The sequence below is a fragment of the Pimephales promelas genome, chromosome 10, assembly GCF_988280905.1.
Source record: "Pimephales promelas chromosome 10, fPimPro1.hap1.1, whole genome shotgun sequence".
Classification (NCBI taxonomy): domain Eukaryota; kingdom Metazoa; phylum Chordata; class Actinopteri; order Cypriniformes; family Leuciscidae; genus Pimephales; species Pimephales promelas.
In genome coordinates this window covers 29298578-29325049 of record NC_142778.1, presented here as the reverse complement: position 1 = coordinate 29325049, position 26472 = coordinate 29298578, and the positions used below count along the sequence as shown (strand labels likewise).

Below are 26472 nucleotides of genomic sequence, written 5' to 3'. Positions count from 1 at the left end.
TTGTTTAATGTAAATGTGTGAGGTTGTCTACAGTATGTGTGTAATACAGTATGGAAAAGAGAGGACATGTGATACTGTATATATATGTGTGTTTGTGTGTGTGCTTGCATATACACTATGGCCAGAGGTATGTGGAAACTCTTCCATTTAACTGGTTTAGCTATTTCAGCCATTTGCTATTACTGTAGTAGAATGGGGCATACCTGTTCTCTTACAGCATGACCAGCAGTGGCCCTGTGCACAAAGCAAGGTCCAAAAATCAATGGTTTACCTACTGTAGTGTGGTCTGGAAGAACTTGACTAGTCTGGACAAAAGCTAAATTAGAAAGGTAATTGCAGTGCAGGTTACACGGATTTAAGTTTACATTGATTTGTTTCGTTAATTCATTGTTGATGTTATAGTAAATATGTGGTTTTAATAGTGATTTATATATCCATGATTGGATTATGAATTAATACAGTAAATTAATTACTTTTATTTTGAAATCAGCTGTAAATGAAAAGGAAGTTGTAAATGAAAAGATCTTGAGCATTTACCCTTTTAACCTTCTTATCCTATTTTTGTATTTTATATGAGCAGCAGAAAATCTAAACCATTTGCACACGTTGGGTGGTTGAATTCAAAGTTGGCATGAAATTACATTTCCCTTGGTTTATTTTGTAAGTAAATTATAGATCTTATTGTGAGCAATTTATCCAATGTATGTTTATTTGCCTCAACTTTTGAATGCAATGCCAATATCTCAAAATCCAATTAACAACCGATGTATAGAACAAAAGCCCCGTCACCCTTTTTTTCGGATAATCCTTTACACTTTGATATATGTCATTATTTCTGTATCATTACAGCTTTAAACAAAATGTCATCTTAAAAAGCTGGCTAATGCCACTATCATCACTCTGTTCTGTTGTGACAATAAAAGAAACAAGTTTATTTTTAAAATGCATGTTCATATTTTAGTTAAAACTCATAAATAACTACAAATAACTAATGTTAGGGGGGGAAAAAAACAAATATCGGCCGATATATCGGAATATCGGATTTTAAAACCAACAAATATTTGCATAGGTATCGGCCTTCAAAATCCTTTATCGGTCGGGCTCTAATTGCAGTAGACTAAACTGGGTATAGGAACACAGTTCTCAGTTCAAATTATATATGTACTCACTCAACATTTGTTAATTTTAACCACTAGGGAAAATCTTCTGAAGAGCACCTTTAAAATTTGAATGAAGAAATTTAGAAACGTATACATGGCTGCTAAGGCTGGACCAACTCTCTATTAATTCTCTTCTCTTTTGAAATTAAATGCCCATCAAGAATATACATAAAGATGTGCTGTTCAGGTCATACTTTTTGCTTTTAAAGAGTGTCCTTCCCATGGTTTAGTGGCATGCGAATAAAACAAACAAACAAACAAAAAGGTGTCAGAAAAGTCCAGAACCTGATCACTCACGGTAATTGTGCATTCCAAACACGGTGACAACTCATCTGTCTCATCTGTAAGCACAAATCATTTATACTGTGCTGGAGGAAAAACAAAACTGAATCAGTGGGATACCTCATTATATAGCTGAATGAATGTGATCACTTGCTACGCACAGGGTTTCCTTAAAAAGCCTGTCAGCGTCTCTTTCTCACGGCTTTCGGAAAATGATCATCGATACAGACTTTTCCTCTGACTTTGAAGAATCAAAGCACGCTGTGAGAGGTGGCGAGGGAGTGGGTTCTCGCTCAGTGACCTCTCTACATCCCTCTTTGGATCAACACTGCCCAGGTGTTTGTGTGCGTGTTTGCAGACACAAAGTTCACCCCCTTGAGCCTCACAGCCTAAGCCGGTTTCACATCTCTGTTGTTAAAAGCGAGGGACTGGAGACTTTGTGACTGACCTCAAACTCTCGAAATGCTCAGGATGAGTATAGAATAAAAATATAATGGGTACTAAAAATCAAAAGGTGAAGCTTCTTGTTGGGAGTTTGCTCCAATCACTCAGGATTCAGGGTGTTTCTTTATTATTAGAGCATTGATAAATGATGTGTTTTTATATAAATTGGTTGTATAAATCATTGCGGTTGTGTTTTTAATGGCTGTCGTCGGTGGAGTTGAGGTGCCCATGTGACTGTTCCCTACTGTTTGCACTTATTAATTGACCAGCCATAATGGACCAAACCCTATGCCCTCACACACACACACACACACACACACACACACAGAAACACACAAGCTCCCCAAAACTACCCCTATGGTATTGTTTAGCTCTTTCCTGAATGCAGCTTTTGTTGGATTCAAGCACAATTAATTTTAGAGTAATGTCCCATATGGACTGTTGTAGCTTGCATATTTCTCTGCCATGAGTATTTCCATATTGTGCGTTGTTGATAACAGGAACAACTCCAAACATAGTCAGCGGCTTTCTCGAATGAACGCTGTATAGAAAAGGTCCAGCTATTTTGATGAGTGCCAGAGATGATAGCAGCGCCTGTGAATGCACAGACATCACTTTATATATGCCTCCCTTCGCTGGATATAACCATCAAGTAGATGTCCACAAAGGACGTAAAGCCAGATTCTGGGATGTTGTCTGTAGTCTAAACAGCCTTTAGGTTGCATAATTGAATGAGGACATTATAAAGCTCCATCACTTCTTTGTGTGGACTAAACTAGCTGAAATGTTGTGATGACAGCGCAACCACAAGCTGCTGTCAGCATACTAATGCAGGACCGGGCTCTGCTGTGGTCATTTCATAGTCTGAGTCACACTTGATTTTGGGGTTGATTTCCATGTTTATGAAGTTTAGTGCCACAGGATTCAATTTATTTCATTGATCATTACATTTGATGATCTCTTTACTCGCTGTGATGTTAATTCTGAAGCCTCTGAGGAGAAATTGCTCTTGGCATTAGAGGTCATGTTAGGAAAGGGAACTGAAATCTCTCACAAGCTACTTAATGCTGTATGAAACACATGGCCTCACACAAGTCTCTAGGACTTGATTTCAAGGGTAAGTCATCACAGGTATTCTTTATAATATTGTTGGGTCATTCCTGTGCCTTTTGTATAGAATTCTGTAACTTTTGTGAAATGAAAAATGCATAAGTAATTTTAAAGAAGTACATTTTAATAAATTGGATAACACTTTTAGAAATATGTTATGGTCAACCTTGGGGATTTATTATTTTTTATTATAACTTAATATTATTATTTATTAATGCAGTGAACAAGATATAAAATTTTGTATATACTCAAATAAAGAGCCACTGTACATGCCTGTTCTTCCTTGATGTATCAAGTTCGTTTTTATATTTTAAGTATTGTTTAATTGTAAGTGAGACAAAACAATTCATCAGAATTGTTCTTAGTAATGCTTATTGTTTGAGCTGTTGTTTTTCAACCTAAAAGGAATGTGTTTTCACTTCTTGGACGATGTCTTGAAACTTACAGAAATATTTTTTTTCGCTATATGTTTGTATCTCAGTGTAATTTCATATATTATTTTATACTATTATAGTATATTCATTATTTATTATTTTGTATTTTATTTTTTATATTTATAATATTTATTTTTTTAGTTTTTAATATACATTTTTTATTATTTTTTTGTAGTTTTTTTTTGGGTATTTATTTTGTTAGTTTTTGTTTTAGTAATTTCCATACTTCAACTTTCATTTTTTTCCCAAGCAACATTTCAAAATTTTCAAAAGTTTTTATTTATTTATATTATTTTATATTTTATATTATTTACATATGTGTGTGTGTATATATGTATATATATATATATATATATATATATATATATATATATATATGAAGAGTTCAGATGCAAAAGCCTCTAAGTGCCATTTGAAATTTTCTTCTAAAATGACCATTTTTATCAAGCTTGTATATTTAAGTTCAGTAATTTCACTTAAATGGCAATGAAGATTACCTATTAATTGTCATTTAAGTGAAATTACTGAACTTAAATATACAAGCTTGATAAAAATGGTCATTTTAGAAGAAAATTTCAAATGGCATTTAGAGGCTTTTGCATCTGAACTCTTCATATATATATATGTGTGTGTGTGTGTGTGTGTGTATATTATTTATATATGTTTATATATATATATATATATATATATATAGTTTTAGTCTCAGAATGTTTTTTGAAGGATTTCCTGCAAATTGCTCCAATATTTTCCATTTATGTCAGTGTTTGTGACTAAAGGGAGCCTTCAAAGTTTAAAGTCCAAAATTTACATGCATACTAGGTTAGGAATGACCTTGATGAATCAAATAACTTCCAAAGAACCACATCTGCTTATTAAAGCTTATTGTTTGAGCTGTTGTTTTTCAGCCTAAAAGGAATGTGTTTTCACTTCTTAGACGATGTCTTGAAACTTACAGAAATATTTTTTTCGCTATATGTTTGTATCTCAGTGTAATTTTATATATTATTTTATAATATTATAGTATATTCATTTTTAAACATTTATTATTTTGTATTTTATTTTTTATATTTATAATATTTATTATTTTAGTTTTTAATATACATTTTTTATTATGTTTTTGTAGTTTTTTGTTGTTGTTGGTATTTCTCTGTAAAGCTTTAATTTAATTTTGTTAGTTTTAGTTTAAGTAATTTCCGTACTTCAACTTTCAGTTTTTTCCCAAGCAACATTTCAAAATGTTTATTTATTTATATATTTTATATTATTTATATATATATATTTATTTATTTATTTATATATATATATATATATATATATATATAGTTTTTGTGTTAGCATGTTTTCGAAGGATTTCCTGCAAATTGCACGAATATTTACCATTTACGTCACTGTTTATGATTAAAGGCAGCCTTCAAATTTAAAGTGCAAAAAAATTTACATGCATACTAGGTTAGGAATGACCTTGATGAATCAAATAACTTCCAAAGAACCACATCTGTCCAACTGAGAGAGAGTTTTGGTATTTTTGGTTGTTCATGGTACTGTAAAAAGTAATAAATTGTGATAAGACAAGTTTGTTCTTGGGGCACTACCCCATGATGCCTTGCCTCTGCTGTGTGTCCTTGGGTTTGCTTTGCTGATTATATTGTTGAGATAGGTGGTGGTGGGGTGTGGGGGTTATAGTATTAGCTGTATGCTTCAGATTCTCGTGCACCTGCAGTCTCATGATGTTTAACCCTGCACTCCATGGTAGTGTTGCACTGATTACTGGCCGTCCTGTGGGACATTGATTGTCCTGTTCCTCTCTGGCAAACCCCACACAATGCTGACGAATGAACTCCTGGCCCTGCCAAGTCCAATTAACTGTCAGTGCTGCATCGACGCGCCCCCTCCGTAACTGTGGAGAGGGAAGAAAAACAAACTTTTAATCAAATTGTGCTTCAGGCCCCAAGGTAACAGGGGTTTTATTCTGAATTCTGCTCCATTCTTCTCTGTCGGTTGTTACGTACTTTTCTTAAGAAGGTTGTTGGAGAACAATTTGTTTTGGCATGATTAAGGGCAAAGAACAACAGCCTTCACATTTAAATGACAGTTTTCAACCAGCTATAATATATAAAATACATATTAACATATGTAGGCTCTGTTTAGCTTTCAAACCCTAGTTGGCTCCCAATGGAGACGTTGTAAAGGCATAAGCAGGCTCCCAACATGAAGGTACAGTAAACAAATTAATTTTGTGCTCTTAAGATAGTACTAAACCGAGCAAATTAGCGTGAGAGCGCAATTCAGAAAAAATGTGCAGATGGAAGTGGAAAGTTCTGTGCATGATCTGACGACGAGGCGCAAATTAAGGAACATACAGAAATGGATCATTTATTTAGCGTCTGACAGGGAAACTCCTACAAATGCATATGCAAAAAGGTCAGCTGCAAAAATAACTGTCCGCTTTTCCAGCGCTAATTTTTCTTTGCACGTCAATCGCTGTTTGTAAATCTGGCCCTCAGTTTAAACCAAATTGTAAAGCAGCACCACATTCCAGAATGCACTGCGACACATTTAATAAAAAAATGAATTTAATATGATTATGAAGAAACATAAATTATATTACATTCTGAAAAATATGGATTTTGAGTTAAAAACAGACTATTTCAACCAATATTTGTGTGCTATGCTTACTTTGGAAGAAAGCTATACTTTTCAGTTAGTAGAGAACTTGCAACACCTTTGAGAAGAACACTATGTTTAAAAGACTGTGGCCTCTGTGACATTGTGAAAGAAGAAACAGATTCTCTAGTATTTCTGATTTTTCTCACATTAACCATAAGTTAGTTTTGAAGTTAAGAAATATAGCATCTTTGCCTGAAGATTTAAAAAAATTGTGATTGACTGAGCTTTAATGGCGTCACGAATTGAAAACTAAAAATGTCCTTGATCTTGTGACAGTTTAGAGGCCGTTCTACTCATGAATTGAAGACTTAAAAGTCTCACATGCCTCTTCAAACAGAGTGTTCAAATCAGAGGGCTAAAATCAGGGTAGGACATTTTCATTTATTTCTAAATTGTAACAACATTTGATGTACAAATCATGTTAAAGGGTTAGTTCACCCAAAAATGAAAATTCTGTCAGTATTTACTCACCCTCATGTTGTTCCAACCCCCTAAGACCTTCGTTCATCTTCGGAACACAAATTAAGATATTTTTGATTAAATCTGAGAGCTGGATCACTCCTGCATACTAAGTCCATAGGCTTCTTGAGGAATTGAAACTTGCCATCCTCGAAAAGTTATTAAAGACATCATTAAAATAGTCCAAGTGACTACAGTGGCTCAACCTTAAGTTTATCAAACATCAAGAAAACTTTTTGTTTGCAAAAAAACAACAAAAATTACGACTTTATTTCAACTATTCATTTACTTCTCTCTCTGCCTCGAGTCAGGTTACTAGTTTAATAACGTAAGCTTCTGTTTTTTTACGTGACGCGCATCACACACATGACCAGCGTCAGCCAATAATGAGCCTACGTGTGACGTAGCTCTACGCTATCACACTACGTTAACTGACTAGAGGCTTATAGAGAAGGAAGTGAATAGTTAAAATAAAGTCGTTATTTTTGTTTGTTTTTGCGCACAAAAAGTATTCTTGTCACTTGATAAAGTTAAGATTGAACCACTGTAGTCACTTGGACTATTTTAAGGATGTCTTTAATAACTTTTCGAGGACGGCAAGTTTCAATCCCTCAAGAAGCCTATGGTCTAGTATGCAGGAGTGATCCAGCTCTCAGATTTCATCAAAAATATCTTAATTTATCTTCAAAGATATCAAAAATATCTTACAGGGTTTGGAACAACATGAGGGTGAGTAAATACTGAAAGAATTTTCATTTTTGAGTGAACTAACCCTTTAAAATTATAAGTGCATGTCAGGAAACATTATAATACATTATAAAAAATCCAATTCATAACCCCTTTAAGACTAAGTCGGACCTGTGCAATAATGTTATTATTTCCTTTTTTTAAACTCAGGACAACGGTTATCTCTATGAATGTGGCCTTGCTAATGCTCCCAAGGTCATGATAAACAACTCACGACTGGCTTGCTTTGATTATCCTGATGCAGACATTAAAAGCCCTGAAATTCAATTAAATTCCTGCCTTTTGCCTCAGAGCATAGGGAAAGAGAAAGGCCGATGCACATTGGTAAGGCTTAATAAGATGAACAAAGGGATGGGGTTTGTGATCTGTGCATCTGAGAAAGGGCATCTAGACGATAAGTTTCAAAGGAGAGTTTTAAAGAACGTTTTGTGGCTTCCGCGATTTCACATGTGCTACTCTTTTGCATAAACACCATGGGAATTCAAGGTTACTGGATAGGGCTGCAATAAAATAGTTTAAGGAACACTCCACTGTTTTTTTTTTTTTTTTTTAAATTGGGGTTATTCACTGTCTCCCCTACATTTAGATAGGTGGGGAAATGCATTTTTGTCTCAGTGCGTGAGTCTGGCAGCGCCGTCGTTAGCTTAGCTTAGCGTAATGAATCGAATCCTATGTTGCCAGGTGACATGTCGTGAGTAAAAGTGATAAAAAGAATAAAAAGAATTACTTCGTGTGGCCTGCTTATTCACAACGAGTACAAATAGCAATGCAGATTAAGACTAGCTCTGCGTCCCAATTCGCCTACTTATACTACGCCATAAAAGTACGTACTCTTTTTGTGAAGAAAAAGTACATACTTTTGAGTCTGTAGCAAAAGCGACATACAGTACTACTTCGTCATCTTTAACGGACAGCTCTGTCGCATGCATCCAAGGGGGTAATCCATCTGCCAGAAACTGAAGCTTCCTCTGGGAGCCGCCATTGTAGCAGACTATCACCTGCTGTTAGCATTCCATTGACTCCCATTCATTTTGGCGTCACTTTGACAGCAAATAATTTTCCATCTGAGGCGTCCAAAGACTCCATTTGTCCATTATGTATTTTTAAAGAAACACGACAATTACATTACTCCATTACTTTGTATCTTACGTTATGGCCCCGTAGAAGCCGTTTTTGTAAAAAATAGGCTAACCATTGCGTCATAACCACGGGACTCTCTGTCACACATGAAGGTACCGTATAGACAGAAGGAGAAGCTTGTAGGCAATCTTTTACTGTCTATGAGGCAATTGGGTGGACATGGAGGCATAAAGTAAAGGGAGAAGCCCATAGATAGAGAGTTCATTGAAGCAATGGGACAAAATATTTCAACAACAGATTTGTTTCAGATTTCAATTCAGATTTGTTTCGGGTCAGCTACTAGAAGGTCAGAACGTTTGCTGACGTCACATCTACGCCGACAAGCTCAGTTTGAGCCTGCGGTATGCGCTTGACTATCAGGAAGTGAGTACTCATTGGGCTTCAATTCTCTCCGTTGAAATCATGTTCAATTCTTTTACTGTCTATGCGTGCATCCTATCACCGTAAACTGCCCTGTCAATCATCTCGTCACAGTTAAAACCCTCCATTCAATCTAATATAATTTCTTATCATTTCGGAGAGAGTTATTGTAGCATGATCATCTGCCAGTCGTGGGTCTTTCATGCGGAGACTCTCCTCATGTGTTTGCTATTTGAATGTAATGATGCATTTAAAAGTTAATGGCTATAAACTTATCTTTACAGAAGTTCACAATGCTGCTGCAGATGCAATTTAATAATGCAAACAACATTGAATAAATACATTTTCGTCAGGTTAGATACTGATAATTAATCACTTAAACCCCTTTATCTAAACCTCTCTACACAACCGCCAGACTCGTGCCAGTAGCAGCAGAGCAACAGTATCACCAGATAGTGGATAGCAGATTGCGTTGAACACTGGCTGGTTATGTATTTTCTCAAATATGTATTTTGGATTTTTTTAACCCCAAAAAAGCTACGGACTGCAGCTTTAAGCAAGCATAAGCTTTTTCACATGTAGATTATGTGAAAATGTTGTGAAGATAAAGACTTATGCAACAAAAGCCTTACATTACATTTATTTTGTAAATATCTTGTCCAGCGTTGATCCCTTTTCCCCAGTTGCACATCTACAAGAGTAACTACCAGCTATTGTGAGCCAGACTAATTTTAAGACTGATTTAGAGAAGATCATTTGCTTTTGTTCATTGGAGGAATAAAAAGATTTTTTTCTTCGGTTGATCAATACGGCAGCCTCTCTCTAGCAAACTTCACCATAGAATGAATAAATCAGATTGGGTTTTTTTACATTCTATTTGTCTTTTCATCAGACATCTGCAACTCGATCTGTCATTAGGGTTTAAAGGGTTAGTTCACCCAAAAATGACAATTGTTGTCATTAATGACTCACCCTCATGTAGTTCCAAGCCCGCAAGACCTCCGTTCATCTTTAGAAACCAGTTTAAGATATTTTAGATTTAAGGCCAAAATTCGCATCTGAAATTTCTGCACGTTTTGCACGGAAAAATTCAACCTCACGTTATGTCAATCACGCTTGCGCACTGCCTCGGAAACTTGTGTCCGTCATAAATAAGTTCAGATCGGGTTCTATTTTCTGTGTTTTTCGCATCCACAGCCAGCATTTTGAGAGTTTTTTTAAAAACTCAGGGCTGGTGAGAGTTCGTTCTGCACATCATTTTCAATTCAAACAAGTGTTTATGTTCTCTCGATCGGATTAGAAAAGGAATAAACCTCCCCTTTCAATCAGATTGAGATTTTGGATCGATTAAGGTGTGAATGAGCAGCCAATTCGATAATTAATGTATTATTTGGGTACAATATTTAACCTGTTGCCTATACAGCTGTTCTATCTGCCATAGCGCTTTCGCCGGGCCGCGCGTGTGTGTGACTGTGTGTGTGTGTGTGTGTCCATACCTTAGACATTGGCTACTGCCAGTCTCTGTTCAGGATCGATTGGTTCACGAATCTTCTTTTTAATATGTGGCTCCAGAATCACTAGCAAAGCATCAAACTGTCCCACTGGCATTCTGAAGTAAATTTTTAATCGTTCGGGATAAATTCGCAACTCCCTGATAAAGAGGTGGAACTATCCTTCCTCTCTTCTCAATTTCAGGATTGGATGGACCCAATATTTTCTCATTCTTCTCTTTTCAATAAGAGAGAGGGCAACAAAATCATCCTCACTGCTTGACGAATCCATTACTGTGCGTTTTTTCCCCGCAAAGGTTTAATAAATACGCATCGTACTCAGTGTGCAAGGTTTCTGTGCATGACGAATTTTTAGGCTGACGAACACGAAAAAAACGCATACGCAAATTTCGGACTCAGTGTGCAACGGCCTTTAGTCCGAGAGTTTTCTGCCCTTCCATTGAAAATGTGTGTACGGTATACTGTCCTTGTCCAGAAAGGAAATAAAGACATCATCAAAGTAGTCCATGTGACATCAGTGGGTAAGTTAGAATGTTTTGAAGCATTGAAAATACATTTTGGTCTAAAAATAACAAAAACTACGACTTTATTTAAATTCTGTTGTCAAACTATCCCTTTAACAAATAACTGCATTGGGAGTCTTGTGATTGCCAGTTGTTCTTAGTACCAAGCTGTTTTATTGCCATGCAAGAGATCATGACTAATTAATCCATTAACTCTCAATCTAAAACTTCCCTAGCAACAAGCCTTTTTTCTTCAAATCTATTTTTGACTGTCAGTTAGAGTAGGAGATACACAATTGATTTCTCAGGGAGTCACTGATGTATACCTTTGACTTCACTGTGACTTTGAGAATCCACAGGAATAATTCATAGGCCCTGGTGAGTTCCCAAAGACGAGAAGAACAAAACTGCATTTAGAGATCTTGCCGCTCATTCCGGATAATTCTGCGCCTCTGAACCTGCCAACCTTTTTCCTGAGAGGCTGCGACTCTCCTGAGGGTTCTTCATGTGACTGTTGAGTAGACGAGAGAGTGGAGGGACAGCTTTGATTGACACACATTGGCCACTTCACAGACCCCTTAGAGCCCGACCACAGAAGCTGTCTCTTCATTCCAAAGCCTTTTTTGGCCACTGAGGTTGTTCCCTTACCTCCACTCTTGCCTCGCCAGTCACTATGCTAATTAAGCCTTAATGTGGTCCTTCCTTAAGTGGGCAGCTCTCTGATGGAGCTCAAGTGGCAATTTCCTAAGAACCCAATATTTCTCAAAACACCTTAACTCTCAGCATTACATTTTTAAAGGGCTGTTTGCATTGCATTGGTTATAGATGATTTAAAACAACCCACTTGTTTAATCCAACGATGACAACATTTAATTGCTTACAAATGCAACAACAGAAATGGCTGTTTTAATTCAAGCCTAATGTAGATGATGTAAACACATGAAGTCATGGTTGCAAAGATAATGTTCTTTCCCACGCAAACTGATTCACACAGAAAGCGCTGCACTCTGACCCTCAATGATGGAGCACATCATTGTTGTTCTCCTGAGTCTGTCCTCCGTGTTTAATCTCCATGGCTCTGGTGGGCAGAAGGCCACCTGCCGAGAATCGTAAACCCTTGCAAAGATTTATCTCCTTACGATGAACATTAGCATAATGTCAGATCATTAAAAGCCAATTATACTGATCTGTGTGTGTACGTGCGATGAAAAGTGTTGGGAAAGTTTCTTGGAACAAAAAAATTCAGATCTTTTCCACTGTCGATTTGGGTTGCTGATGTGGCACTGTAACCAGGGGCGCTCGCAGAATCTCGAACCATGGTGCTCAGAAGAATGCCCTCAAAGACCACAAGACTTTTCTAATGTATTGACACAAGAATGGTAATTGTGTGAAACAATGAACCAATCAGTTCTCATGTACATATATTGTGTTGGTGAACAAACTGCAGGGTAAAGCTATGAAGTGAAGAAGGTGGAAATGTTTTTCTAAAAACATGCTTAAAAAAGATTGCATACCCCCGAGAGACATTCATTATCTATTGTAAACCATTCACAACATTTGCAAGATCTTCGAGACAAATTATTTAAAGGGATAGTTCACTTTGAATTTAATTTTTGATATGTTTTAGCTTACCTCAAGGGCATCCAGGTGTCTTTGTTTCCGCAGTATTTTCAATTTTGACATTTCGACAAGTCAAAATTAAACATGATTTATTGACTCGTAAATGTAAGTACATTGATGGCCTAAGACATGAAACGAGCGGTTTGTGTGAGAAAACGAACAGTATTTATATTGTTTTTACCTCGTGTAACCACAGCCATGTCCAACTGATCTGAATCAGTTGTCCAGTGTCCAACTGAACCTTATCCAACGTTAATTAAGACTTTTTCATTGTGCTTGCAATCTAAGTAGAACGAGATTTCCTGCAGCCACTGATTTACTATCTCAATTGTAGTTCTACTTTTTATAGAAGATCCTAGAACAGCAGTCACAGGCAACTTTATTCCCACAGCAGGATTGAGTGAGATAATTCACCATGCATTGTCTATTAATAGCATTTGTATTTGCCTGTAGGCACATGCATATATACAGTATGTGTATATGGTAACTTTATATTAGCCTTACATCTTCTATTTTTGAAAATATTTGTTTTGTATGTCGATTGGCATGTAGATAATGTAGAAATTACATTTAAAGATGATTTATATTGAAATTATGGTGCCTTCAAGTCAGGATGTCACTGCTATAATAACTACCATCCTTCCCAACATACCAATGCATTGTTAGTGTGAATCAATTGAAGAGGAAACAAAAACATGTTTTGCGGGGAACGTGATTTCACCAAGTACCACATGTTCCTGGATCAACATCTTTGTTGATCCTGGATCAACTTTCCAATCAACCAATCAGTTTTGAGGGACACGTTTACAGTGTTATTCACCTATCATTACCCTACGCTCTTAGAAGAAAAGTTTCTATCAGTGCTATGTATTTGGAACCCCTAAAAGGTTCTATACACTCTTAAAAAAAGGATTCCTCTGGGTTCTATATAGAACCCTGGGGTTCCATACTTGGCCAATAGAACCTTTTACCCAAAAAAAAATGGTTCTATATAGAACCATTTTGGAGTTCCATATATGAAGTGCGGGATGGAACCATTTCTGGTTCTAAATAGAACCATTTCTTCTAAGAGTGTATGATATTAGGCAAAAGTTATAGGTAAGGTTAGCTTTAGGGGTAGGGATTGGGTAAGGACTACATTTTGGAAAGGAATGTTGATCCAGGACCATGTCTTGGCAAAATCGCAGTGACCATTTCGACTCACTCTTCTGTGCACGCTGTATATAGGGCTTTTGTACTGCCTGCAGAATGAGTTCATGCTCCGTAGACTAGCAGCAAACTCGAGGAAAGATATATAACATAACCTCATTTCTGTCCTCCCCCCTTACCAGTTTTCCGCAGGTGCAGATGCCATGGAAACCCATAAAGCATTGGCAGTGTAGGTCAGGAGAGATCTTCACACTACATTATTCTGTCATTGTCCCTGTCCACACATGAGTTTTAATTGCCTTATTTTTGAGACTTCATTTCTCTTTTTATTTGCTTTGGCAGAATGGTCAAGTGGTTCTATTAATTGATTCATAACGAGCAGTCTTATGGTTTAGAAAAAGGCTCATATGCAAACCAAGTGAAAATTCCCCAGTACCAGAGAAAACAGCTTCTTTTTCTTCCGTTTTTTAATTTTTGCTTCGTTTGCTACGGTATGTTTTTTTTTTAACTACAACCTTTCGGGTTTTTTATGTTTTGCATATTAGTCCTTCACACCAATTAAAATTATCCTTAAGTTTTCAGATTGTAGCTTTGCAAGTTTGATGTAATGGGCGGCCATGCTTTTTGATGAATGCATTGTGGGTTATTGGTTGTGCATCATAGCTGTTTTCAGACCTGGGTGGAGGAAGGGATGCAACTGTCACCACATTGTAGCATTTTCATAATTAAACATACATCACGAAGCACCATTTTGTGTGTCGACGCCTGGTGGGCACACAGCCGCTTATTGACCCGTGCTTGAACTATGTGGTTTACTGCCCCCTGGTGAAAGAGTTTCAGTCTTTGAGGTCAGGAATCAAAGCTAACGTGATCAGGATAACCACTTGGCCTAGATTGGGATATATAATAATATAAAATAATGATGTATGCTGAGTGAAAAACTGTTTAAATTGGCTTTAAATTACTTCATCTATGTGCTCTATCATCAAAATCTAGAATTGGTGTAGAGTAGCGTCACACTCTCTCTCGTATGTGGATCACTCGCCTAGATCTGCCGGGCCTCTCCATCATCGACCCTCTGTCATGGCCCCTGGTACCATCTACTTCATCCTAATTAGAATTAATAATTGAAAATAGGAAATCGATGGGTGCAAATTAAGCGCAGCACGAGTGGGCTTTATTGGGTTGACATTGTCTCAAGAGCAGCGATTGTTGGTCACTGCTCATCTCACATTTGTCTTGTGCATCTCCATCTCATGCATATCTTTATTTCGAGTCGTTCCTTACTGGTTAGAGAGATGTAAAAGACGCTCTTTTCGTGCCTCGTGGCTTAGAGAATATAGCTTGTGTTTTTCCCAAGGGAGGAGAGGAAGATAGAATTATTAATTTGGTAAAGCAACGGCCCGTGTAACAATCTGCTGAGTAGGACCCTTCTGACTTTTGTTGAATAAGCTACTGGTTTGCTGCACTAGGTCATGGCTTTTCTCAAATTATTCAGGAGCGTAATAATGACCCAACTTGTGCCTGCCGGATTCACTTCTAAGATCCCTCCGCAAAAGATGATGCCATCAGATAGTGCCATCCTGCAGTTTTGCTGTTTTTGCTCTAGCACTGTATTGAATAGAAGGTGACTTCTCAAGGCTGATATTGATCTGAGTTCACATCCTAGAGATATATCTCGAACAAATGACCTTGTTGTATCCACAGGGGGAGTGTCTTTTCTAGACAGTGATTAGTCAGTGCTTAATTTGGTATAGATGTCTCTAAACAATCTTCTGTGGATACTAGGTGTTTAAACGGTTGAAAGAGTTTAGTGGCCCGTAGATTAGGTGATTTGCTTTGGGTTTCTCTTTAGCCATGTTATATTGGATATCATTTAGCATTATATCTTATGATAAAGTACATTACCTTTCAAAAGTTTGGGGTTCAGTAAGATTTTATATTTCAGACTCTTATCAAGGTTTTAATTGATAAAAATTGTGAAATATTATTAAAATTGTAATATATCTTGTGTCATATGTTCCTTTTCGATGGCAAATCAGATTGTTTTTAGCAGCCATTACTTTAGTCTTCAATGTAATATGATCTTTCAGAAATCGCCCGGGATTGGGAAACGTTTCTTATTATTATCAATGTTATAAACAGTTGTATTTTTTGATGAATAGAAAGGGGAATTTTTTTATGTGAACGTTTTTTTAATCAGTTTAATTGTTGAATGCAATTATTAATTTCTTAAAAAAAGACTTACTGACCTTAAACTTTTGAATAGTAGTGCATAAATCAATATGTTTTTTTTTACTAATAAAAGTGCCTTCCCTGTAACTGCTAAATCAGATCTTAAATCTGTTAACATGTACAAGTTTGTTGACATAATGTTAATTAACTGCAGATACTGTAATACATCACAAAACAGTACGGTAAAAGTCGTTACATGTGAACTATAATGTAGCATGAGTCGTGGCGTAAAAAGATAGGACGTCAGCACATCCTTATGCTGTGTGTCTCCCCTGAGGCTTTGGCTGGCAGGTCCCATGCTGTTTCTCTCAACTGGGGAAAAGGAAACATGTAGCAGGGGCTTGTCTGAGATAAATTAGAGTAGGAGGGACGCCCCGGTCCGTTGAGGCTGCCTGGCAGCTGCAGTACAAGCGCTCCCCCCTCTGATATTATAACTCAGCACTATCCACCCCACATGACTATTGGCAGTTCCTACTGTATATTTAGAATAGCATCCATCAGCTCCCCCACCCCACATAACGTATCCTAAATTCCCTAATGTATCCCTAATTCATTCTGTAACAGTCGGCTCTTTCAGCGCACAAATAAATAACTTAGTGATAAGTGTCAGTAGAGCTTTAGAGGGCCCAGTGGGCCATTTCACGGTGAGAGTATTGGCAGCTTTTACAACTGTACGTTTAAAAGCATGTCCAGGAGACATTTATCATCCTAGTGTACTAAATAATCGTCATTTTACAAAAAAAAAAAATAAAGCTATATTTGTAAATGTTTATCAAAGAGCTTTAGCCCTGTTCGTCTAATGTGTATGCAGCGAAACATTTCTAGTGAAGTCCAATTACTGAACAATAACTCAACAATAACTTTTTAGTGAATCAAAAGCATGCACTATATATATTTTTGCTTCACTTAAAAAATAGAAGAAGTTTTATTTATATAGCGCCTTTCCAGAGCTCAAGGTACATTTATAATACATTTAAACACTAACACACAACTTACAATCACAAAGGATACATATAATCACATTTAAACAAAATACGTGTTAGATATGTTTTTAACTGTGTCTTGAATGCAGTCACTGATGAAATATTTCGAAGTGAAAGGGGCAGTGAATTCCATAATGTTGGCGCATTTACACTAATTGACCTTCTACTGTAGATAATCGAAAACGAGGGATGGACAATAAACCAAGTTCAGTTGATCTGAGAGAGCGTACAAGACAGTAGGTGAAAAGTAGATCAGACAAATATGTGGGTGCAAGACCGTTTAGTGCCTTAAATGTTAAAAGCAATACCTTAAAGTGGATACAAGATGCCACGGGTAACTAGTGTATGTCATGAAGCACCGGATTAATGTGAGCAGAACGCCTGGTGGAGGTGAGAACTCTTGTTGCTGAGTTTTGGACGTACTGTAATCTTGCAATAACTTAAAAGGAACACCAGTCACAATTCATGATTTTATCACAGTTCTATATTTATATGTAAATATCTATATTTACTAATACATTATTAAAATCAAAAGTTGTATCTGACAAGCGGCAGCAGCTGTATAGGCTGCTGTCAATTTAAGGCCTCATGCACAGATACACGCATCAGATTCTCTCTTAACTGTTTATGTTCAAAATTCAGGATATTTTGTTACCTTGTTTTCCCTTCTCTTCGGTTCTGACACACTGAAGGACTGAGAGCCTAAACTTTTTTTTTAGTTTTCCTACATGTTAAATAAAATAGCAAAAGATTTGGAATTTTGAGTGCAAATCGTAACTGAATTCTTGATGTAATTAAAAAGATTCATGCACAAAAAGGAGACACTATGAGACGAGAGACCACTGTGCAACAACCTTGTTGAACTTCTAAAAATGCTGCAATTAAAAGTTCTGAGTCAACACAATTAATATATATATATATATATATCATCAGTTTAGTCATCAGTTTATCATCAGTATCAGTTTAATATTTTTTTTTCTAAATAATACTGTTTTTGGAAATCCTCAAATTGGATTTGCTGCATATTTTAACACTGTATCTTTTATGGCACCATACCCATATACTTTAATTTACTCTTGCCTTCTTTGAAGCGGCACACTGTTTAACATTTTCTGGCTTAACAAGGTTTCTTTATAGCCAGTGCTCTGAAGAACAAACTCAACTGACACAAAACAGTTCTCACTCTTACCGTCATCAGGCATGGAGTCGGACTTGAGTCACGTAGCGCACAGAGCTATGACATTGACTCGCAGTAATTAAGACACTCTGTCATGTAGAGACAAACTCCCATTCTGTATTCATCATAGCATAGCAGAGATGAACCTAAACAGAGGAGTTCAGCTGCCAAGGTTTGGAATCTTCATTTATCTGGAAGTTTAATTGTCTGGATGCACTTCCTCCAGTCATTAACCACAAACGCTAAAACTTGGGTGAGAGGGGTTGACTGAGTCTTCCCCTCCATCGCTGGAGCTTTAATTAAAGGAGTAGAATGGGCTGGACTGGTTGCAAGGAAGTAGTAATTGGCCCTAGAGGCATTGTGTGCTGTGATAGAGTCAGTGTAATCACACTCTTGTACAGTGCTATCTGATTCACAAACCCTTGGCTCTGTTACAAACATCTAGATGGCTACGTTCCATCTCTTGGATGATATAAGGGTAAATGGCAGGTTGGGAAAAGATTAATATATTGATTTAAAGCTCCAGTCCGTAGCTATTTTTGGGTTAAAAATGATCCAAAATGCATATTTGAGAAAATACACAACCAGCCAGTGTTCAAAACTATCTGCTTGCCTCAGCTCGATTCAAACCATATTAAGCTTGTAATAATGTTTTTAATTCCAGTGGTACTGGTGGATTTCCTTGGGAGATTCGAGCATTTCTTTGCCTGCATAAAGTACCTGTCCACATCTGTACCATGGACTGGGGTGGTAATGGCATAGTGGATAAGACACATGCCTTTGGTGTGAGAGACTCGGGTTCGAATCCACTGTGAGACACCAATGTGTCCCTGAGCAAGACACTTAACCCCTAGTTGCTCTCTGACATATATAGCACTTGTATATACGCTTTGGATAAAAGCGTCAGCTAAATGAATAAATGTAAATAAAGGGGTTGTTGGAGGGGTAGTATGTTGGAGGTGGAGATTTATAGCCTTTTCTCACAGCACTTTATATAATTAAAATGATCAATTTGATGGTGGATCCAGAAAGGACCAAACGACAATCACCAGTGACACCTGGAGATTCACCCTTTGCACCCTTTGACTATGGAGTGGCAACACAAAAAAAAAGAGACTGCAACCGGACACATGTGAAAACAAGGATACATATCGAAAGGGCATTACATGTAGTCACGCTATACTGACGTTGTTAACATTAACAATTTGAGAACAAAGTATAATTTGCACGGGGTTGCGTGATATAAGCGATTCAGCGCGATTTAATCTAATGTCAGAACCAGATGGTACATAGATGTTTCTTACTTTTTCAGATGACATTTTCTGGTGTAAATTTTGATGTTGGTCATAGTTCCAAAAAGAATAATCTGTGATTCTGAGTGCCAGTATCCATACATCGTGTTCATCTGTGCTGTGCCGTGTCGAGGGTGTCGAAGTACAACTCGCGTAAAGTTGATAATTCCGCGAATAATTGCAATTGCAGATTTTGAACAGAGATGGAGACAAAGAGAAAAATGCGCGGACTGCAGCTTTAAAACTAGGCACAACGTATATAAAAAAAATTTGTATGTGCCATACTTGACTCATGCATGTGATAAGAGCATCTTAGGGTTAAGTCTCATTCCCTTCTCAGGGAGCTGGGTTTTCGATGCTGATGCTATGGGGACTTCAATAGGACAGCCAATAGCCTAGAGCAGTGTTTCCACCGTACTAAGTTCAGCATAATAAGCTGATCCAAGCAACAAATGAGATATAGAGTTGCATGCAGCAACTCTACATATCTTCACAGTTCACCAGCTCCTAGTAAACGCTAAACCGAAGGTAGAGTGTGAGGAAAAAATCCACAGCTTTTATGTATACAGCCTTAATGAGCCGAGGGTGACAGGTAAGAGAATAGATCGCTAACCAAGATACAGTCCACCTCTGCTCTGTCAAAGGCCCCACACTGACCGTTGATAGGCACTAACCCATTCACAAGGAAGCATAGCCTCAATATGATGAATTGAGTGAGGTTTTAGAATGAGAGGGTGGACCGCTTTCTGCAACTTAAAGGGTTTGTTCACCCAAAAATGAAAATTCTGTCAGTATTTACTCACCCTCATGTTGTTCAGTTGAAATAAAGTCGTTATTTTTGTTGTTTTTTTGCGCACAAAAGTGTTCTCGTCGTTTGATAAACTTAAGATTGAGCCCCTGTAGTCACTTGGACTATTTTAACGATGTCTTTAATGACTTTTCGAGGACAGCAAGTCATTCCCTCAAGAAGCCTATGGACTAGTATGCAGGAGTGATCTTAATATCTTAAATATCTTAATTTGTGTTCCGAAGATGAACGAAGGTCTTACGGGGTTGGAACAACATGAGGGTGAGTAAATACTGACAGAATTTTCATTTTTGGGTGAACTAACCCTTTAATCCATCTCTATTCTCATCTTCCAAGCTTAACAGTTAAAAAAGAGAGTATACTTGAACCAAACCATTCAGAGAGGAGCAAATAGCCTCTTTTTTTAAAAAACCAATCTGATAAATCACCCGTTGAGTCAGATCAGGTTTTGGCTTCCTGCTGGCGCAGTGCCTTTGCCCCCTACTCCTTGGAGGGTGGCGGGGGCAGCCACACTCTTCTTCTGACCTTCCCTCCGGGAATTAGTTTCGCGGCGTAGGGTCAGATGTGCCAAAAGGAGCTTGGACCCGGAAAGGAATACATTTCCTGAAGGCAGTGGACTGCCTTCTTGCCTTTCTGAAATTTTCCACCATAGTCTCAATGCCAGTTCTGAAGTCCCCTGAGGACGAGACTGGTGCATCAAAGAGAAAATTATTATACTTCTCCCCTATGCCCAATAAGTTCAGCCACAGATCCATCTCTGTCGCCACCATAGCAGCCAAAGAGCTGCCAATGGCATAGGCCATTTGCTTAGTGGCACAGAGGACTAGATCTTTGGCTGAACACAATCACATCACTACCTCATGAGATGATCCTTCAACTTTTCTACTCTCCTCTTCCTCTCAGGGCTAGCTGGAATAGCCAGCAGCCATATCACCCTGTACCCAAGACTGGTTTCCCACTGAAGCTAAGCAGGGCTGAGCCTGGTTAGTACCTGGATGGGAGACCTTCTGAGAAAACCAGGTTTCTGCTGGAAGAGGTGTTAGTGAGGCCAGCAGGGGGTGCTCATCCTAATGCCCCAGTAAAGTTATGGGGACACTATACTGTCAAAGAGCACCGTCCTTCGGATGAGACGTTAAACCGAGGTCCTGACTCTCTGTGGTCACAAAAAAATCCCAGGATGTCTTTCGAAAGAGTAGTGGTATAACCCGGCATCCTGGCCAAATTTGCCCAGTGGCCTCTGTCCATCATGGCCTCCTAATCATCCCAATATATACCAATTGGCTTCATCACTCTATCTCCTCTCCACCAGTAAGCTGGTGTGTGGTGGGCCTTCTGGTGCAATATGGCTGCCGTCGCATCATCCAGGTGGATGCTGCACATTGATGGTGGTTGAGGAGATTCCCCCCTCTATGTGAAGCGCTTTGAGTGTCCAGAAAGGCGATATATTATTGTAATTAATTATTATTATTATAAACCAAAATCGCTTAATCAGGCTTCCAGTTTGGGAATGAGAGCTACGAAGCTAGCGGTAACTCCCTACAATTGTAGTCGTCACTCTACCTCATTTGACGTGGAGTCTTAACCGTGAGGTGCAGCCGCTATGTTATCATCTTTTGTGCAGAGAGAGAAAAGCAGCAAGACAGAGTGGGTCCAAATCTTTGATGAGTGGTCGGGTCTGATATTAGAGGCTTCTGGTCTTGGGGAATTTAGAATAAATGTGCTTTTACCAAATAGATCTGAGAAGACACAAAGTTCTTTTAAACTATGCCAACTTCCCTTTAGGCATTTAACAATATTTTATTATTTAAAACGAATACATATTAAATAATTCCATGACAACATTATTATCTTATGTTTTCTAAGTTATCTCTGAATCCATTCTTTAGGTAAATAACTATAATTAGGATTTTTTTTTTTATTGGACGTAATGAGGTTACAGTGATGATGAGTGATTGTGTGTGTATGCTACCATCATGGCTATGACAAGAAATGTATTCTTAATAAAAAAAGACAGCGTAAGCAGGGCTTTCAGATTCCACAAGAGTGAGATATTTAGTCTTCATAGAAAATACAACAGTTTAGACTTTGGAAGTCTCCCTAATTAGCCTTTTGTGATGTTCATGTTTATTTAGCTATGCACACAGCTCTAGGCAGAACGTAGCACCAAAACACACACAGTATTTTTCTTGTCAGCCTTAATAATTTTTGAATCAGGCCTGCAGCTGAAAGGATTTTACTTGTTTTGCAATAAGGCTCGCCACGCTTATGGGAGAACCTCAAGTGGCAACATTACGGATTCTGGCACTACTGTGCCCTGAGATCTTTCCCGACCACCTGATCAGATCAGGCCATTACATTTTCCTGCTTATCAAAGTACAGTACACAGATGCACTCTCACAACTCAGTCCTGATGCCTTTAAGTGCAAGTTTGTTGCAAAGAAGAGCATGGGTTGTCTCCCCAAACACACCCTTTGATTAGCCTGTTTGTGCAATCCTGAGCACTTTTAATAGGGGCTGTGTTACAGGTCAGCCGTTTGGTGTACTTATAACATTGAATCTCTTCCCACACACAAGATCCATTGCCCCAAAGGAGGCTTCATCCACTCTTTACTCATCTCTTCTGTGATTAGACTCATACTTATGGAAGCTTTCTTTCAGATACTTTAAACACAGAGAAATAGGAATAACACTGTGTGTTTTACAGCCTTGCCCGTGGCACCAAATGATCTCTGACTCTTTAATCATGGCTAAATGCTGTCAGAAGGCCTGCAGTGAGAGACTATCTACGGCAAGTCTGAAACTAAACGCAGAAGAGACGGACCGAGATAATGGGCTTTAGGAGGAAATGTGCTGAGGCGTCTCGCTGAGGGGGGGGGGAGAGGCTTTGAGTCTTCAATGGCAACATTTTGTGCTGCGTCTGAGCACCAGAGAAAGGGACTTCTGCAAATTAAGCTCTGTCTAGATTTCCACTTTATTTGTCCTCCTCCGCAATGATTCAGAATGGCTGCTGATGAAGAGGCCGTGCGGACTCTGAGCCAACGCGGAGTGAATTTGCCATGTTGAATGGGAGGGAAACTGTGTGCGTCCCAGTATGAGGCTTCTTTGAAAGTGAAGCGCTCACTTTGGGGCTGATGGGGAGTTGACGAGATCCGGGGGCCGGTGAGAGAGGCAAACAGTGGATGTCTTGTGTTTTTCTGCTCTTTTTCTCTCATCAGCGTGGGAGAACTGAGAGAAGCGTGATGAGTGCTGATTGACTGCGAGCGGAGCAGACGATGAGCGGCTCATCCATCTTCGCTGACCTCCTGCAGGTTTCCTGCCTTTAATGTGCCCTGGTCATTTGTGTGGTGTGAGAGCTCAGTCGACAGGAGAACTCGTCCATGTCAGATTTACTCAAATCAATAGCGTGCCTCCTGCCCTCTGTGAGCTACTTAATGCTGCCTACGTCGCACCTCCTGGGAAAGACTCGCCACAGCGGCAGGATGTTCCATGACCCCCCTCTGTGCCATGCTGTCTTCTCTAAGTGCTGATCATCCAACTCATGTTTGTCTAGCATAGACAACGGATGCTGGTGTCCAACGACACGCAGTCTTCATTAGGGCTTTATCCACTTTCAAAACAGCTTTCTGAGCTTAGATAAATGCCTGGTAGCTTAGTAGTTAAATATGGACTAGTTTGTGAGGTTAAACGGACTGTATGCTTGAAACAATTGAATGAAACCATCATCTAAATTACATATTACATGTACTTTACCATCCAAAAAGTTTGGGATAAGTGAGTTTTTGGAAATTATGTTTTTGAAAGAAGTCTTTGATGCTCACTAAGGTTGCAGTTATTTGATTAAAAATATAGAAAAAAGTTAGTAGGTTACCTCTATTCCGTTCTCTTTTTATAGCATTTGTCTCAAGTTTTAATTGTTTTTCAAACGTAATCTACTGCGGCTCTACGTTCAAACGCTTGTTTTCAGTCTTTCTATATTTATTTTATCAATTCATCCTTATAATTCAATTAATTTTAAATGAAAATTAAATTAATTATGTATTTGAGATGTTTTTAGTTTATATCTTCACATCTGATTCTGAACAACATGTCTGTGTTATCTGTTAAAATGTTGGATGTCTTTTTTTTTTTTACATTAATCATGGTTGAAATATTGAAAGTAGTAAAACTCAATGTCTGGCTTTCGCACTTTTTAAAGTACACTTTTACACATAAATACCCTTGTGGCGAGCAGGACAAGGCCGGGGGACTCGAGAGAGCACCTCGCTTCTCTAACGTCCCTCACCTTCGTCTTGCTCGACACAACCCTAATCTAGGGTTTTATTTAGTTATAATAAACCAAAAATCAAATATAATTTTTTATCCGATTAATCTGAAAAATAATCGTCCGATTAATCGATTATCAAAATAATCATTAGTTGCAGCCCTAATATTCAGCATTCATTCCTCCGGTCTTCAGTTAATTCTAACTCTAATAATTGATTTGATGCTCAAGAAACATTTATTTTTTATGTAGAAAACAGTTCTGCTGCTTACTTTTATGCATGAATAGAGAATTCAAAAGAATACAATTTGAAATAGAAATCTTTTGAAACATTTTAAATGCGTTAACTGTCACTTTTAATATGTCCTTGCTGATTAAAATGATTAATTTCCTTATAAAAAACAAATCTTAATGACCTCAAACCTTTGAGCAGTAGTGTATAGTATATCAAAAATGATGCAGAAAGAAAGTTAGCTGCTAGCACTGATTTTGAGGTGAGGGAAAGCACAAGACGTCTCAGAATCTCATAAAATATCTCCAGATGCATGCAGTAACATTTATGCAAGAATGTACAAAATCTATATCTATGGTGGTTTTGGCCCTATTTATGCTAGCTAATGCCTAACACTAGAATGATTAAGTCAGTCTTTTATAGCATCTCTGGGTCACTTTAGGTGCTTTTGCAAGATTAGCTCTTTGCAATTTCAACCATGTTATTGATAGCGTTTACATTAGCTCGTTGATAATTTAAAGAGAATATATGAGCGGATGTAAATAATCTATGCTTCAGCTAACCCCCTCTCACAGTGGGATTCACTTGTATTGACAAAACACTGTGCAAACCTGTATACTTCAGCATATGTTCTGTAATAAAATTCTATGACTTCACAAATCTTGTGTATTGGCAATTCCAGGATTACAGTTCACCGGTTCACAACCTGTTGCTCAGAATTTAATACAACTGTGTCATACTGATCAGCGAGAATTTCCACCCTTAAGTCTAACTGGAGTATGGTGGCAATTTTGTTGGCTGGTGTAAAAAAGCATCCTTTCTTCTTCTTTGTGTATCAGGTTGTGAAAGTGGCCACTGGGGTCCCCACTGCAGCAACCGCTGTCAGTGCAAGAATGGGGCACTGTGTAACCCCATCACAGGAGCCTGTGTCTGCACAGACGGCTACCAAGGCTGGCGCTGTGAGGATCAATGTGAGCCTGGCTACTATGGAAAAGGCTGCCAGCTGCAATGCCAATGCCTCAACGGTGCCACCTGCCACCACGAGACAGGGGAATGCATATGTGCACCAGGCTACATGGGCCCCATGTGAGTACCAGAGATAAAACAGGTTGTCAATATAGAGATATGAAAGTTGAAATGTCTTTCTTGAATTATTTTCTTTATATAGAGGAGTTGTAACTCTAGTGAAAAGGGTTGGTTTCTTTTTAAAAGTCAATTTCTGTATAGGCTCATACCTCTTGACTGCAAAATAGCTATTCAACCTTTCCTCCATCATTGCCAAGGAAACACACATTAACCTTTTATGACATGTTGTGTTGTCACAATGGGAACCTGTCATTAAATAGTCTGTTTTTCTAAATGAACAGTAAAATAGTTCTGGTGCAAAACATTTAATGAAATATGAAAAAAAAATAACGTACAGAAATATAATTCATGGAAAGATTCCAAAATATGTTAACGGTTAATGAGAGTTTTGTGTTTTTTTATTTAAGAAATGTATACTTTTATTCAACAATTGATCAAAAGTGACAGTAAAGACATTTATAATGTTCCCCAAAAAAAGTTAAATGCTGTTTTTCTACTTTCTGTTCATCAAAGAATCTTAAAAACAATGGTTTCAGTCTCCATAAAAGTATTAAGTAGCGCAATTGTTTTCAACATTGATAATAATAAGAAATTAAAATTCAGCTTTGCCATCACAAAAAAAGAAATTAAATGGTAAAATTAGGGCTGTCAAATGATTAATCGCGATTAATCGCATCCAAAATAAAAGTTTGTGTTTACATAATATATGTGGGTGCACTGTGTATAATTACTTTATATATATAAATACACACACATGCATGTATATTTAAGAAAAAATATTATTTATATATAAAATATTTATATTTATATAT

The 26472-nt window shown here is 37.8% G+C and overlaps 1 protein-coding gene across 3 annotated transcripts in view; it reads left to right on the top strand.

Annotated features, from left to right (window-relative positions):
- The window catches only part of megf11 (multiple EGF-like-domains 11), a 114956-nt gene that overhangs the window by 47396 nt on the left and 41088 nt on the right, over positions 1–26472 (top strand). For all 3 annotated transcript variants that reach the window (XM_089116426.1, XM_089116427.1, XM_089116424.1), the window contains exon 7: positions 25414–25660. In XM_089116426.1, the coding sequence (XP_088972552.1) occupies positions 25414–25660 (247 nt within the window). The remainder of the gene's footprint in view (positions 1–25413; positions 25661–26472) is intronic.